Consider the following 14,584-nt stretch of genomic DNA (forward strand, 5'->3'; position numbering starts at 1 on the left):
GCCAATTTTTGTATTTTTAGTAGAAACAGGGTTTCACCATGTTGGCCAGTCTGGTCTTGAACTCCTGACCTCAAGCGATCCTCCCACCTCAGCCTCCCAAAGTGCTGGGATTACCGGCGTGAGCCACGGTGCCCGGCTGGCTATGCCTTTTTTACGTGTCGTGAGGAGTGTGTACTGCATGTGTGTGCATATCTGCGTGTGAAAGGGGGAGTGTGTGTGTGGTGTGTGGACTTTGCGTGTGGGTGTGATGGAGTGCCTATCCTGTGTCTGAGTGGCTACAGTGAGGTGTGTGCCTTAGGGTGCGTGTGAGTGTGTATGTGCATCTTAGGGTGCGTGTGGGCACGTGTTGTCTGTGCAGATGTGTGTGCGGGATATGGAGCGTATCCAAAACAGAGCAGCTCTGAGGCTCAGGAGATTTTACAGCCATTTATTGTGCTCCAGTGAAATAGAAAAAAAAAAAGAAAGTGCTCGCGTTACAAACGCTGCTGTCACATCCACATAGTACGCCAGTCGCTGCAAACCAAACCGCGTGTGTCCGCTGGGTCTCTGGGCATGCAGTTTGCTCCCACTACGGGGATGGGTGGGGGCAGGCCGAGCCTGGGCTCTGGGGGCTTTGCTGGGAGAGCTTCTGGTCCTGGGAGTACCCACTTGTGAGGGAGTGGGGGGACAGCTGGAATAGCTTTGCTCAGTGCGTCCTTTGGGCGCTGTTGGGGACACCCGGCTCTATGTTGGACCCTGTAGCACTAGAGAGCGGAGGGTCCCCTTCCCCGCAGTGGGCCCCCCAGTCTCCCAGTCTGCTCTCTCCAAACTCTAACCCTGTCGAGGTTGAGTTCTACAGGGGCTGGAGGATGCCATGCAGGGAGAGGGGTTCGGCTGGATCTGGCTGGATCCAGCCAAGAGCAGCAGCAGCCTCCCTTGGGGGGAAACAGGGAAGGCCTCGTGGCCCTAGGCAGAATTGTAGTAGTTATGTGCGTGGTGGTTGTGGGCGGGCTCACCCAGCTCCGGGTACTCGGGCGTCAGACAGTACTTGGGGTCGTAGACCTGGCGTGGCAGCCCATACACCGTCATGCCCCGCTGCGAGGCGCCCTTGTTGCTGCCCATCTGCAGGCTGACATTGAGCGTGTCGCAGTGCTCCATGCCCAGCCCTGGCTCGAAGATCTGCCGCTTGGTCCCTGGCGCGGTCATGCCAGCCTGCGAAGGGTGATGTAGTCAGGCCATGGGGTGACCAGTGTCCCGGGCCTTGACGGCGTGCCCCGGGGGCCCCCACTCACCTGGCTGGCTCCTTTGTTGGTGCCCATCTGCAGGCTGATGGTCGCCTGGTCCAGAGGCTGGTCCGTGCCCAGCTTGGGGTCGTAGAGGTGGCGCCGGGTGCCGTAGGCCGTCATGCCCTGCTGGCTGGCAAACTTGTTGGTGCCCATCTAGGAAGCCAGAAGGAGAATCACACCAATAATTACAGACCTCATCATGGGCCACAAGGTGTAGCTGATGTGAGAGGGTGAGGCACTGCTTTAACATTTTTTTTTTTTTTTTGAGACGGAATCTTGCTCTGTCTCCCAGGCTGGAGTGCAGTGGCCGGATCTCAGCTCACTGCAAGCTCCGCCTCCCGGGTTTACGCCATTCTTCTGCCTCAGCCTCCCGAGTAGCTGGGACTATAGGCACCCGCTACCACGCCTGGCTAGTTTTTGATATTTTTTTAGTAGAGATGGGGTTTCACCATGTTAGCCAGGATGGTCTTGATCTCCTGACCTCATGAGCTGCCCGTCTCGGCCTCCCAAAATGCTGGGATTACAGACTTGAGCCACTGCGCCCGGCAACATTTTTTAAAATATATATATATATTTTTTTCTTTTTTTTTTGAGACGGAGTCTTGCTCTGTTGCCCAGGCTAGACTGCAGTGGCACGATCTCAGCTCACTGCAACCTCCATCTCCCAGGTTCAAGCAATTCTACCTCAGCCTCCGGAGTAGCCAGGATCACAGGTGGGCATCACCACGCCCGGATAATTTTTTATATTTTTAGTAGAAATGGGGTTTCACCATGTTGGCCAGGCTGGTCTCGAACTCCTGACCTCAGGTGATCCAGCCGCCTCAACCTCCCTATGTGCTGGGATTACAGGGATAAGCCACTGCACCCAGCCCATTTTTTATTTTATTTTTATATTTTACTTTGTTCTATTTTTTTGTTTTATTTTATTTTATTTGAGACAGCATCTTATTTGTTCCCAAGTTCAAGCAATTTTCCTGCCTCAGCCTCCCGGGTAGCTGGGACTACAGGCATGCACCACCGTGCTGGCTAATTTTTATATTTTTGGTAGAGACAGGGTTTCACCATGTTGGCCAAGCTGGCCTCGAACTCCTGACTTCAAGTGATCCTTCTGCCTTGGCCTCGCAAAGTGCTGGGATTACAGGTGTGAGCCACCACACCCGGCCCATTTTCATTTTTTAGAGACAGGGTCTCACTCTGTCACCCAGGCTGGAGTCCAATGATACATTCATTGTAACCTTGAACTCCTGTGCTCAAGTGATTCTCCCGCTTCAGCCTCCCAAGTAGCTGGGACCACAGGCAGACACCACTACATTTGGCTAAACTCTTAAATTTGTTGTAGAGATGGTGGTGCCCAGGCTGGTCTGAAACACCTGACCTCAAGTAATCCTCCTGCCTCAGCCTCCCAAAGTGCTGGAATTACAGGTGTGAGCTACTGCACCCCGCCTGAGGCACCATTTTGAGACCAGAAACTGAGGCCCAGAGTGGGCCTATCACATGACTGACTTCTAGCATTCAAGTCCCAGCCTGCCACGCATCAGCTGGAAGATCTGGGCAAAAGCGAGCCAGCTTCTCCAAGCCTCAGTTTTCTCATCTGTGGAAAGGGTATGGTGAGAACAAGCACCTCTCTGCTAGGGTTGTTGGCAGAGTGAGTTTGTGAATGGAAGGTGTAGATAAGCACATTACCCGACCTATAGTATAGTTAATGCCAAACATCCTGTCCCCAAAAGCCTTGAGACACCAGGATGCGCTCCTGGCTTTTATAACCTCTGCTCAGTGAGGACAGGGCGGTACCTGCAACCCGATGATGTTCCGCCCTTCTCTTAGCTTCTCCGGCTCGAATTTCCGCTCCTGCTTCTCTGCGTACTTCACACCCACATTCACCTTGTTTCCTTTCGTCTTGGCCTGGGTGGGGCAAGGAAAGCAGGGACTGACGAGGGGGTCTCCAGGCTGCACAGTCCCCTTGGACACTGTTTATTTTTTTTTGAGACGGAGTCTTGCTCTGTCACCCAGGCTGGGCTGTGACACGATCTCAGCTCACTGCAGCCTCTGCCTTCCAGGTTCAAGCGATTCTGCTGCCTCAGCCTCCCAAGTAACTGGGATTACAGGTGTGTGCCACCACGCCTAATTTTTGTATTTTTAGTAGAGATGGGATTTCACCATGTTGGTGAAACCAGGCTGGTCTCAAACTCCCGACCTCAAGCAATCCACTCACCTCGGCCTCCCAAAGTGCTGGGATTACAGGCGTGAGCCACCGTGCCCAGCCCCCTTGGATGCTGTTGACAGCACCTGCTCCCCCATCCTTGCCCACCAGCCACCTTCACTGGGCTCAGGGGCACAAGTGGCCACACGTGCTGCCCACTGCCCCCTGCCCAGCCTGCACCCACACTCACCATGCTGGCCAAGGCCAGAAGGGTGGACTGCACCTGTGTATGGTTGGTGTTCTCAAACAGGTCGTTGGCCTCAAAGATGTCATGGGGCTTCACCCCATACTTGGTGATGGCCTTGATGAAGTTGCCGATGTTCTCCAGCTAGAGGGGGGCAGGTTGTGGTCACTGGGGGGAGGGTGGAGGTCTGAGGGGCTTGTGGGAAAGGATGGAAGAGATTGGTTCTGGGCTCACCTGGTGCCAATTTTGGCTTGACTCATTGATCTTCTTCACAGAGCCTGGCTGCAGCTTATTGATGAATCTGAGAAGAGTGGGGAGGAAGTAAGAAAGGTGTCCCCCCAAGGCTGGGAGCGGTGGCTCACACCTGTAATCCCAGCCCTTTGGGAGGCCAAGGCGGGCGGATCATGAGGTCAGGAGAGCGAGATTATCCTGGCTAACATGGTGAAACCCATCTCTACTAAAAATACAAAAATTAGCCCGGCATGGTGATGCATGCTTGTAATCCCAGCTACTAAGGAGGCTGAGGCAAGAGAATCACTTGAACCCGGGAGGCGGAGGTTGCAGTAAGCTGAGATTGCAACACTGCACTCCAGCCTGGCGACAGAGCCAGACTCCATTTCCAGAAAAAAAAAAAAAAGAAAGGTGTCCTCCACTCCCCCTCTCCAGCCCAGCCCAGCAGGAGGAGGGTGACGGGATGACCACAAGGGGCCATGCCATACCCTAGTGTCACTTCTCCCTGCAGTCAGCTCTCAGCTGCAGCCCCTCCAAACCACTCAGGCACACACACAAATGGGACGCTGATGCCAAGGAGCTAGACTCAGGTCCCAGTCAGAAAGCCTGCTTATCCAAGGTGTGTCCGAGTCTCCAGGATCTCCCAAGCCTCTCTGGCAGGTGTGTCTCAGCATCCTTTTCTCTTGTAGACAGCAGGGGCCTCTTCTCTGATTCACTCCTTTAATGATCTCATCTTTTTTTTTTTTTTAATGCAGGGTCTGGCTCTGTCGCCCAGGCTGGAGTGCAGTGGTGCAATCACAGCTCACTGCAGCCTCAACTTCCCAGGCTCCAGCAATCCTCCCACAGTCTTCCGAGTAGCTGGGATCACAGGTGCGCACCACCACCATGCCTGGCTATCTTTTTTTTTTTTTTTTTTTTTTTTTTTTGTAGAGATGGGGTTTCACTGTATAGCCCAAGCTGGTCTCGAACTCCTGGGCTCAAGTGATCCTCCTGCCTCGGCCTCCCAAAATACTGGGATTATAGGCATGAGCGACAGCACCTGGCCTCATTCAGTCTCTTGACTTTAGGTACCTCCGTATGCCAGCAACGCCCTCACTTCCCTGCAGCCTGTGTTTCTCGCCATCTCATCCAGCTCTCTCCATGGGTATCTGGGTGTCTCAAATCAAACTCACCCTGCTCCAGACTCCTGACATGCAGCTTCCTCCTCCAGACTCCCCCCTCCCTCCACCTTCCCTGCCTAGCAGTGCCCACTTCTAGGTGCTCAGCCAGAGCCCTTGGACTTGCCCCCAACTCCTGCTTTCTCCTTCTCTCAGCCTCATATCCAGTCCCTCGAAAGTTCTTTGGCTCTGCCTTTTAATGAGTCCAGAAGCCCACTCACGGCTCCCTGCCACCTCCACCTGGGTCTCAGCCACCAGAGTCTGTTTCCTGGCCTCTTGTAATGGGCTCCCAACTTCCACTTCGTCCCCTACAGACCCACCCTTCTTCATCCAGCAGCCAGATTTTTTTTTTTTCGAGACGGAGTCTTGCTCTGTCGCCCAGGCTGGAGTACAGTGGTGCGATCTCGGCTCACTGCAACCTCTGTCTCCTGGGTTCATGCAATTCTCCTGCTTCAGCCCCCCAAGCAGTTGGAATTACAGGTGCCCACCACCACACTCCACTAATTTTTTTTTTTTTTTTTTTTTTTTGAGGCAGAGTCTCACTGTCGCCCAGGCTGGGGTGCAGTGGCGCGATCTCGGCTCATTGCAAGCTCTGCCTCCCGAATAGCTGGGACTACAGGCGCCCACCACCGTGCCTAGCTAATTTTTTGTATTTTTAGTAGAGACAGGGTTTCACCATGTTGGCCAGGATGGTCTCGATCTCCTGACTTCGTGATCCGCCTGTCTTGGGCCTCCCAAAGTGCTGGGATTACAGGCATGAGCCACCGCGCCTGGCCTAATTTTTGTATTTTTAGTAGAGACGGGGTTTCACCATGTTGGTCAGGTTGGTTTTGAACTCCTTACCTCAAGTGATACCCCCACCTCAGCCTCCCAAAGTGCTGGGATTACAGGCGTGAGTCATCACACCTGGCCCAGAATGGCCATTTTTAAACAGTTCAAATTACCTTCCAGTTCCAAATCCTCCAGGAGTCTCCCTGGAGGATTTCATTTCTTCAGAATGAAATCCTAAGTTCTCTGCATGACTAAAAGGCCCTCTGTAGAACTGGGTGCCGTGGCTCACACCTGTAATCCCAGTGCTTTGGGAGGCCGAGACAGGAGGATGATTTGAGCCTAGGAGTTTGAGATCAGCCTGGGCAACATGGTGAGACCCACGTCTCTACAAAAAGAAAATCCCAAAAACTTCACTGGGCTTGGTGATGTGCGCCTGTAGTCCCAGCTACTGAGAAGGCTAGGGCTGAAGAGGCTGGGGTGACAGGATCAACTGAGCCTAGGAAGTCGAGGCTGTAGTGAGCTATGATTGCTCCACTGTACTCCAGCCCGGGCACCAGAGCAAGACTCTGTCTCTAAATAAATAAATAAATGAAATAACAGGCTCTCCACCATCTGACTCTCAGTTCACTCTGCGACTTCATCTCCACTTCTACTCGATCATTTGGTGCTCGTCACACCAGCCTCCTCCTTGTTTCTTGGAACACCCCAAGCACGCTCCTATCTCGGGCCTTTGCACTGGCGGCCCCCCTCTGCTTTGCTCACTCTTCTCTCAGGTCCCCTGAGTCCTCCCTCACTTCATCCAAGGTTTTGTTCAATTGTCACCTCTTCAGAGAGAGGCCTCCCAGACCACACTCTAGGAAACTGCACACCCTCCACCCGCAGACGTCTGATACACCTGACCCTCCCAGCTTCCCTTCCGCTTGAATTTTCCCCAGAACAGACAAGTCTGTGATTATCTGATCAATGATTTGATTGATCTCTTCAACTAGGACTAAAAGTCTTTGAGCTCTCAGTCGAGTCCATTCTGTTCGCAGTTTCCAATGCCTAGACCAGAGCCTGGCACACAGCAGGAACTCATAAATGCTTCTTGCACGAATGAATGAATGAATGAGTGAATGACTGACTGCGTGGGTGACTGCACTACACTTTTGTTTTTTTTTTTTTTGAGACGGGAGCCTCGCCCTGTCACCCAGGCTGGAGTGCAGTGGTGCGATCTTGGCTCACTGCAAGCTCTGCCTCCCGGGTTCACGCCATTTTCCTGCCTCAGCCTCCTGAGTAGCTGGGACTACAAGCACCCGCCACCACGCCCAGCTAATTTTTTGTGTTTTTAGTAGAGATGGGGTTTCACCATGTTAGCCAGGATGGTCTCGATCTCCTGATCTCATGATCCGCCCGCCTCAGCCTCCCAAAGTGCTGGGATTACAGGCGTGAGCCACTGCACGTGGCCCACTCTTTTTTTTTTGTTTTATACTTTAAGTTTTAGGGTACATGTGCACAACGTGCAGGTTTGATACATAGGTATACAAGTGCCATGTTGGTTTGCTGCACCCATCAACTCGTCATTTACATTAGGTCTTTTTTTTTTTTTTTGAGACAGGCTTTCACTGTCGCCCAGGCTGGAGTGCAGTGGCGTGATCATAGCTCACTGCAGCCTTGACCTCCAGGGCTCAAGCGATCCTCCCACCTCAGCCTCCCGCGTAGCTGGGACCACAGGTGCATGCCCAGCTAATCAAAACAAAAACTTTTTGTAGAGATGGGATCTCACTATGTTGCCCAAGCTGGGACTGCACTGTTTGACATCTGAGCAGTCCTCTGTCTGAGCTGGGACACCAGTGTGCCCACCTCCCCACCCGCCAATTCTTTGTTCCTAGTGGATGGGAATGGAACAAGGTAAAATACCCCTGACATCTCTTCTTCCCAGCATCTAGGACTTGATGAGGCTGCACCTTCAAAGTCTTCCTGATCGCACTCACAGTCACTCTGCTCTGGGTCAGACTCAAAAGCAGGTCGGGCCCAGATTGGGTTTAGGGCCCTACCATGCATTAAGATTGCAGTGGAACTGGAGCTTGGGAGCTGTTAGGGTTTTCACCTCCCTCAGTGATGAGGTTTTGAGGCGAGGAGAAAACCAGGGCCGGCAGGGTGCAGTGGTTCATGCCTGTAATCCCAGCACTTTGGGAGGCTAAGGCGGGCAGATCACTTGAGGTCAGGAGTTCGAGACCAGCCAGGCCAACATGGCAAAATCCCATCTCTACTAAAAATACAAAAGTTAGCCAGGTGAGGTGGTGGGTGCCTGTAATCCCAGCTGCTCAGGAGGCTGAGGCAGGAGAATCACTTGAACCCGGAGAGCAGAGGTTGCAGTGAGCTGAGATTGTGCCACTGCACTCCAGCCTGGGTGACAGAGCAAGACTCCATCTCAAAAAAAAAAAAAAAAAAAAAGAAGGTCGGACGAGGTGGCTCATGCCTGTAATCTCAGCACTTTGGGAGGCCGAGGCAGGTGGATCACTTGAGGTCAGGAGTTCGAGACCAGCCTGGTCAACATGGTGAAACCCTGTCTCTACTAAAACAACAAAAATACAAAAATTAGCTGGGCATGGTAGCGCGTGCCTGTAATCCCAGCACTTTGGGAGGCCGAGGTAGGTGGATCAGCTGAGGTCAGAAGTTCAAAACCATCCTGGCCAACATGGCGAAACCCCATCTCTACTAAAAAAAAAAATTACGAAAATTAGCCAGGCATGGTGGTGTGTGCCTGTAATCCCAGCTACTGGGGAGGCTGAGGGAGGAGAATCGCTTGAACCCAGGAGGCAGAGGTTGCAGTGAGCCGAGATCGTGCCTCTGCACTGCAGCCTGGGCAGCAGAACAAGACTGTATCTCAAAAAACAAAACAAAACAAAATCCAGAAAGAAAACCAGGGCCTACTTAAGTTATTGCCGCACATCTCTCCTTATGTCACCAAGCCAGCCATGAACGGCTATTGACTGCTGCCTTTTAGCTGTGACTGCTCTTTCTGGGGACTCTGGCGGCCACAGATGGGCCTACCCTGTATAGCATGGTGGTTAAGATTCTGGAGTCATTTCCTTTGAAACAGCGTGGGACCTGGTATAATGCATTTCACCTAACTGAGCCTCAGTTTTCTGTGCCTGTTAAATGGGCACAGTGATTACTGGCCACCCCAAAGGTATCCAATAGAAAGTGTTCAACTCAGTTCCAGGATCATGGTTGTTTTGGTGTTTGAGGGGGCTGCGTGCAGTTGCCGGGGGTGCAGGGTCTGGGCTTTGAGAGCCTCACTCACTCGCAAAGAATGATGCCGTCTTTGAGGCCGTCCATGAAGTTGTTGCCGATGCGACGGCCTGTCACCCCCTCGATCCACTCTCTCAGCTCCTGCTCCCGCTGGTGGTCGTACTTCTGGGCCAGCTGGGGCGGGGGGCACAGAGAAAGGGGTGAGGATGCAGTGAGGGCAGCCTGGGCTCCCTGGGTCCTATCCGAACCTCCTAGAGCCTGATCTCCCTTGTTCTTCCCAACTAAGGCAATTTTGCCCCAGATCACCCAGTTGGGAGGGTGGGGGCTGGGGAGGGCTGAGAGCCAGGGCTGAGGTGGCACCTGCCCAGGGGGCCATTCCGGGCATTCTGAGGTTTGGCACCAGGGAATGTAGACGAGGGGTGGGGGTGTGGGGAGCTGGATCCTCTGAGCTAGAGGGGTGGCACCCGGTCCCCTGGTTTTACGTCCAGGCCAAACTTGGGGCTTCTCTTCCTCTAGCCCTGCCCCCTCTGCGTCCCCTGTTGGAAGAAGGGGCACCTCAGGAAGGGAAGAAGGAAGTCTAAGGAGGTGCCCCTGGGTGCTGGCTTGCAGAGTAGTGCTGGTCATACATCTCTGTCTCTCCATGTCCCCCAGGTCTTCGGCTCCAGGGCTCTGTCTCTGGTTAGGGGTAGAGGCTTGCCTCTGTTTTAGACCCCACCCCTTGCACGTCTGTATGTCTCTCTCCCCCTTATCCCCCACGACTCCTCTGTCTCGCTCTTCCCCAACAGTGTCTTTCCTTGGCCCAGTCTTGGGGTCCCCATCTCTCTGGGTGGCTAGTCCCTGTCTGGCCAGGGGCGGGGCTCTTGGGTCTTGCATCTCTGCCTCTCTAGGTCTTTCTCTGTCTCCAGGTTTCCTGCCTGGGGTGGGGGGTGGGGCTCTGTCTCCCTTCTCTGCCCCTCCATCCCTGTCTAGGTCTTATCTGGCTCCTGGCTCGCCCTCCCACGTCTGTCCCTAGGGTGTCTCAGGCTCCCAGTATCTCTGTCTGCCTCTCTCCACCGTACCCCCCCTCCCCCACTCCCATTTCTCCAGAACCCTCCGCTACAGTCCAGCCAGGCTCCCAGCCCCTAGGGGACCGGGCTGCCCTTTCTTCTCCCGGGTGGGTGGGGGGAGGTGGGAGGGGCGGCCCCCTCACCTGGTCCGGGCCCTGCCGCCCCCCACACCACCAGCCCGGCTTTATAAAGCAAACCGGCCCTTATATAGCGTGGCCTGGGCTCCCCGAGGCCGCCTTATAAGGCGCGGCGGCTCTGCGCGGCTCTGGGGCCGGCGCTGGGGGGAGGAGGGCGGTGCTGGGATCTGTCTCCCGCCCGAGAACCCGCCCCCAACCAGCCCCCTCCTCCAGCCCCAAGAATCCCCCGACCCAGGTTCCAACCTAGTCCCCCACTTCCTCACCATAGGACCCTGGGAAAAGCCACCCTGAGTCTCAGTGTTCCCCTCTGTCAAATGGGGCAGGAACTCCTCCCTCGGCAGTGCTGTTGGGACGATTCTAGCGGGCTGGAAACTTCAAGTTCTCCAGCTGGAGGAAGCTGAGACCATCCTGGTATATGGGGGGTGACTCCAGGGTCCGAGCGCTGTACCTGCTTTCCCTGGGATCCCAGCTATTTGCCTCTCCTCTCCGAACCTGTTTACCCATCCATAGCATGAAGGTGGCGTCCAGGTATCTTCCTAGCTCCACAGTTAGGAGACCCCTGCCGCACTTCTGAGGCCGGCTTCCTGCCCTCCACCGTGCCCCTCTGCCTTCAGGATCTCCCACACTTTCCCGGCGTCACCTCCCAGGAACCCCAGTTCTGAAGCGTTCCCCAATTTGTGAGGCTGGGGGATATGGAAGAATCAACAAATCTTCCCCCTATGTTGTTCCCCCCAAGAACACAAAGGGTTAAAAGAAGACTGATCAGGTGGGTATCTTTGCAATGGACTGACCCCCTCTGTTTATGTGTGGCTGTGTGCCCCCCTATTCCACCCCCAACCATAGCTGGGGGCTCTGGGATGTTCAGGAGGAGACAGGCAGCCCCTATCCCATATCACTCCCTTTTCCCCTCTCAGTTTCCAAGTCACATAGGATAGGCAGGAGGGGGTTCAAGGGACCCCAAGCTCGGGGCTCTGGCCAGGCAGGACGTGTGGGCCAGGTCAGGGAGGCCCTCCAGCCCTACCTTGTTCTTAACCTCGGCTGACAGCCCGTAGGCAGGGCCTCGGTTGAAGTGAGCAGAGGACATGTTGGCCGGTGGGCTCTGGCGGGGGGTAGTGGCGGTACTGAAGCTGAGGACCAAGGCAGCAGCTGAAGTTCCGTCTGCAGCCTCTTCCCTCCTCACACGTTTTTGAAGCTCCGGAGGCGGCCCGGGTCTCTTCCAAGGCCGTTCCATTGGCTGTAGGGGCTTGCCAAGGGGCGGGGCACCCCTCCCAACCTCTGCTGCCTTCCCCCCCCTTGTGATGTCAGGCCCTTGGTATTGGGAGCTGATTGTGTCATTGTTTCCACCTAGGGGGGCAGCCTACGTTATTCTGGGGGGGCTTGGTCAGACAGAGACTAGCCTTCTTCCACCCACCCCTCCCGCTGTCCATTGGGCCTCTGGCTGGGTCTGAGTCTCTTTGTCTCTGAGGTCTCTTTATCTCTCTGGAGTCTTGAGGCAGGACTGACATCCATGATAGTTTAGTGAGCACCATCCCGGGTTTATCTCCAGATACCAACAGTCTATAGCCTTAGGTAAGCCCCTTCTCCTCTCTAGGACTCTATGGCCACATCTGTAAAATGGGGTAATGATAGTGCCTGCCTCATGAGAGAGTTGTAAAGATCAGAAGAATATGTCTCTTACATTCCCAGCACAGTGCCCGGCACAGCAGAGGGACTCGGGCCATAGCATTCTTTTTTTTTAAGGCAAGGTTTCACTCTGTCCTCTCGGCTGGCATGCAGTGGCACAATCACAGCTCACTGCATCCTTGACCTCCCAGGCTCCAGTGATCCTCCCATCTCAGCCCATCCAAGTAGTTAGAATTACAGACTTGTGCCACCAACCTGGCTAATTTTATTTTATTGTATTTATTTATTTATTTATTTTTATTTTTATTTTTTTGAGACGGAGTCTCGCTCTGCCGCCCAGGCTGGAGTGCAGTGGCCAGATCTCAGCTCACTGCAAGCTCCGCCTCCCGGGTTTATGCCATTCTCCTGCCTCAGCCTCCCGAGTAGCTGGGACTACAGGCGCCCACCACCTCGCCCGGCTAGTTTTTTGTATTTTTTAGTAGAGACGGAGTTTCACCGTGTTAGCCAGGATGGTCTCGATCTCCTGACCTCGTGATCCGCCCGTTTCGGCCTCCCAAAGTGCTAGGATTACAGGCTTGAGCCACCGCACCCAGCCTAATTTTATTTTATTTTTAGAGAGAGGGTCTTGCTATGTTGCCCAGGCTGGTCTCAAATTTCTGGGCTCAAGCAATCTGCCCGCCTTGGCCTCCCAAAATGCTGGGATTTACAGGCATGAGTCACCATGCCCAGCCCATAGCATTCTTTATGCTGAGGGTCCAGCACCCTAGTTCTGACTCCTCCAGCCCCTCAAAAGGACCTTGGGGAGCAGACATCCTGGGTCTCACCCTCCCCATCCACGTGTGTGTCACTTGAACCACAGGGTGACTTTGTTGGCAAGTCCTAGGCCATGAACTATTTCCCCCTCAAGCAACCCTACCTAGCGAGATCTAACCCCTGGACCACAGGAGTGGATGCTATGCCCACATCATGCCCCACATGGCAAGGCCATGTTTGTGACACTTGGATGACATGTCTGCAACCTGCCACACACTAATGATACGTTAAGGATATGCAATTTATCGGTCACATGCTAATGACATGGCTGCAATATGCCAGATGACATGGCCCTTATGTCAGGCCATGTTCCAAGCTCTGTACATATATCCATTCAATTATCATGACACCTTCAGAGCTGGACACTGTTATTATTATTTGGAGACAGAGTCTCACTCTATTCCCCAGGCTGGAGTGCAATGACACTATCTCGGCCCACTGCAACCTCCACCTCCTGGCTTCAGGCAATTCTCCTGCCTCAGCCTCCCAAGTAGCTAGGATGACAGGTGCCTGCCACCACGCCTGGCTATTTTTTGTATTTTTAGTAGAGACAGGGTTTTGCCACGTTAGCCAGGCTGATCTTGAACTCCTGACTTCAGTTGATCTGCCCACCTCGGCCTGGCAAAGTGCTGGGATTACAGGTGTGAGCCACTGTGACCAGCTGATGCTGTTATTATTAATACAAGTACTTTGCTTTATAGGTGGGGAAACTGAGGCATGGGGCTTGGAATCACTTTTCCAGTGTCACACAGCAGGCCAGGGGCTGAGGAGAATTTGAGACCATGCTCCATGAACCTCAACTGTGAGGCTAAGGTGGGGTTTCTCAACCTCCACACTGTGGACAGCTGAGGCTGGATAATTCTTCATGGTTGGGGGGGCTGTCCTGGGCATTCATTGTAAGACTTCAAGCAGCATCCCTGGCCTCTACCTGCTAGATGCCAGTAGCACTCTCTTGGTCCCAATAAACAGAAATGTTGAGGCACTGTGGCAGGAGTCTGTGGTCCCAGCTACTAAGGAGGCTGAGGTGGGAGGATCGCTTGAGCCCAGGAGTTTGAGACCCATCTGACCAACATAGAAAGACCATGGTCTCTAAAAAAGAAAAATTAAAAGAAGAAATGTCTACACACATTGCCAAATGTCCCCTGGTTGGGGTCGGGGGGAAGCAGATCATCCCTGTTTGCAAACCACTGAGCTAAGGCAACGTGCCAGTTGATGGCATGTCATGATATGTCAAACATACACGAAAATACATAAAATACGAGGCCAAGGTGGGAGGATCACTTGAGCCCAGGAGTTTGAGACCAGCTTGGGCAACATAGCGAGACCTCCTCTCTATTACAGAAAAAAAGAAAGAAAGAAAGAAAAAACAGAAAGTACATAAAATGAGCTAACAGTTAGCACCTGCTACGTACTAAGCGCTTAGAGGCTGTTAACTCATTCCTCACGACAGCCCTATGAGGTGAGCCTATACGAGGCACAGAGAGGTGATGCCGAATGGCCGGGTCACACAGCTCGAGGTTGGCAGAGGCGGGATTCGAACGCGCAGATTCCCTGATCCCTCCCAAACTGAGCGGCCCTCAGAGGGCCGCAGGTGGCTACTGCGCATGTGAGGACCTGAGGCCGGCGCCCCCTGGCGGCTCGGGAGGGGCGGGGGCGGGGCCTGGCTAGGTCCAGGCGGCGGTGACGTCACGCGATGACTCACTCGGCCCCGCCCCACGGCCCGCGGCCTCTTGGCCATTTATAGAATCTGCACGAGCTCTGAAGTCACGGCCCAGGCACGACGGGGGAGGGGTGGGGGAGCTCTTAGCGTGCCCCCCAACGGGGCAGCCCCGGGTACCCCCAGGGGGCAGCCCTTTCTGGGACTGCCTTGTCACTCTGATTGTAGTAGATCTGTGTCTCTGTATCTCTGTCTCTGGGTCG

The 14,584-nt window shown here is 54.1% G+C and overlaps 1 protein-coding gene across 4 annotated transcripts; it reads right to left on the reverse strand.

Annotated features, from left to right (window-relative positions):
* Nucleotides 1-411: 411 nt before the first annotated feature.
* On the reverse strand, nucleotides 412-11,471 carry CNN1 (calponin 1). Of its 4 annotated transcripts, XM_023188731.2 has the most exons (8): nucleotides 11,250-11,390; nucleotides 10,677-10,945; nucleotides 9,098-9,219; nucleotides 3,884-3,950; nucleotides 3,656-3,793; nucleotides 3,057-3,167; nucleotides 1,272-1,418; nucleotides 412-1,191 (listed from the first exon to the last, which is right to left on the reverse strand). In XM_023188731.2, the coding sequence occupies exons 3-8, from the start codon at nucleotides 9,130-9,132 to the stop codon at nucleotides 946-948; spliced, it is 744 nt and encodes a 247-aa protein (XP_023044499.1). In that variant the 5' UTR covers nucleotides 9,133-9,219; nucleotides 10,677-10,945; nucleotides 11,250-11,390; the 3' UTR covers nucleotides 412-945. The 4 variants fall into 4 exon arrangements, with proteins under 4 accessions (XP_023044499.1, XP_023044495.1, XP_023044498.1 ...); XM_023188727.2 differs by lacking the exon at nucleotides 10,677-10,945 and having other exon boundaries at nucleotides 11,250-11,471; XM_023188730.1 differs by lacking the exons at nucleotides 10,677-10,945; nucleotides 11,250-11,390 and adding an exon at nucleotides 10,492-10,537 and having other exon boundaries at nucleotides 880-1,191.
* Between the last annotated feature and the right edge of the window lie 3,113 nt (nucleotides 11,472-14,584).

The sequence above is a fragment of the Piliocolobus tephrosceles genome, chromosome 21 (assembly GCF_002776525.5).
Source record: "Piliocolobus tephrosceles isolate RC106 chromosome 21, ASM277652v3, whole genome shotgun sequence".
NCBI lineage: Eukaryota > Metazoa > Chordata > Mammalia > Primates > Cercopithecidae > Piliocolobus > Piliocolobus tephrosceles.

Coding starts and splice junctions, on each gene's coding strand:
- CNN1 (XM_023188727.2), bottom strand. CDS start 11,459: ATGGAACGGCCTTGGAAGAGACCCGGGCCGCCTCCGGAGCTTCAAAAA. Junction 3,951..9,097: donor GACGGCATCATTCTTTGCGA/GTGAGTGAGGCT, acceptor CACTCTTCTCAG/ATTCATCAATAAGCTGCAGC. Junction 3,168..3,655: donor TTCTGGCCTTGGCCAGCATG/GTGAGTGTGGGT, acceptor TGCCCCACCCAG/GCCAAGACGAAAGGAAACAA.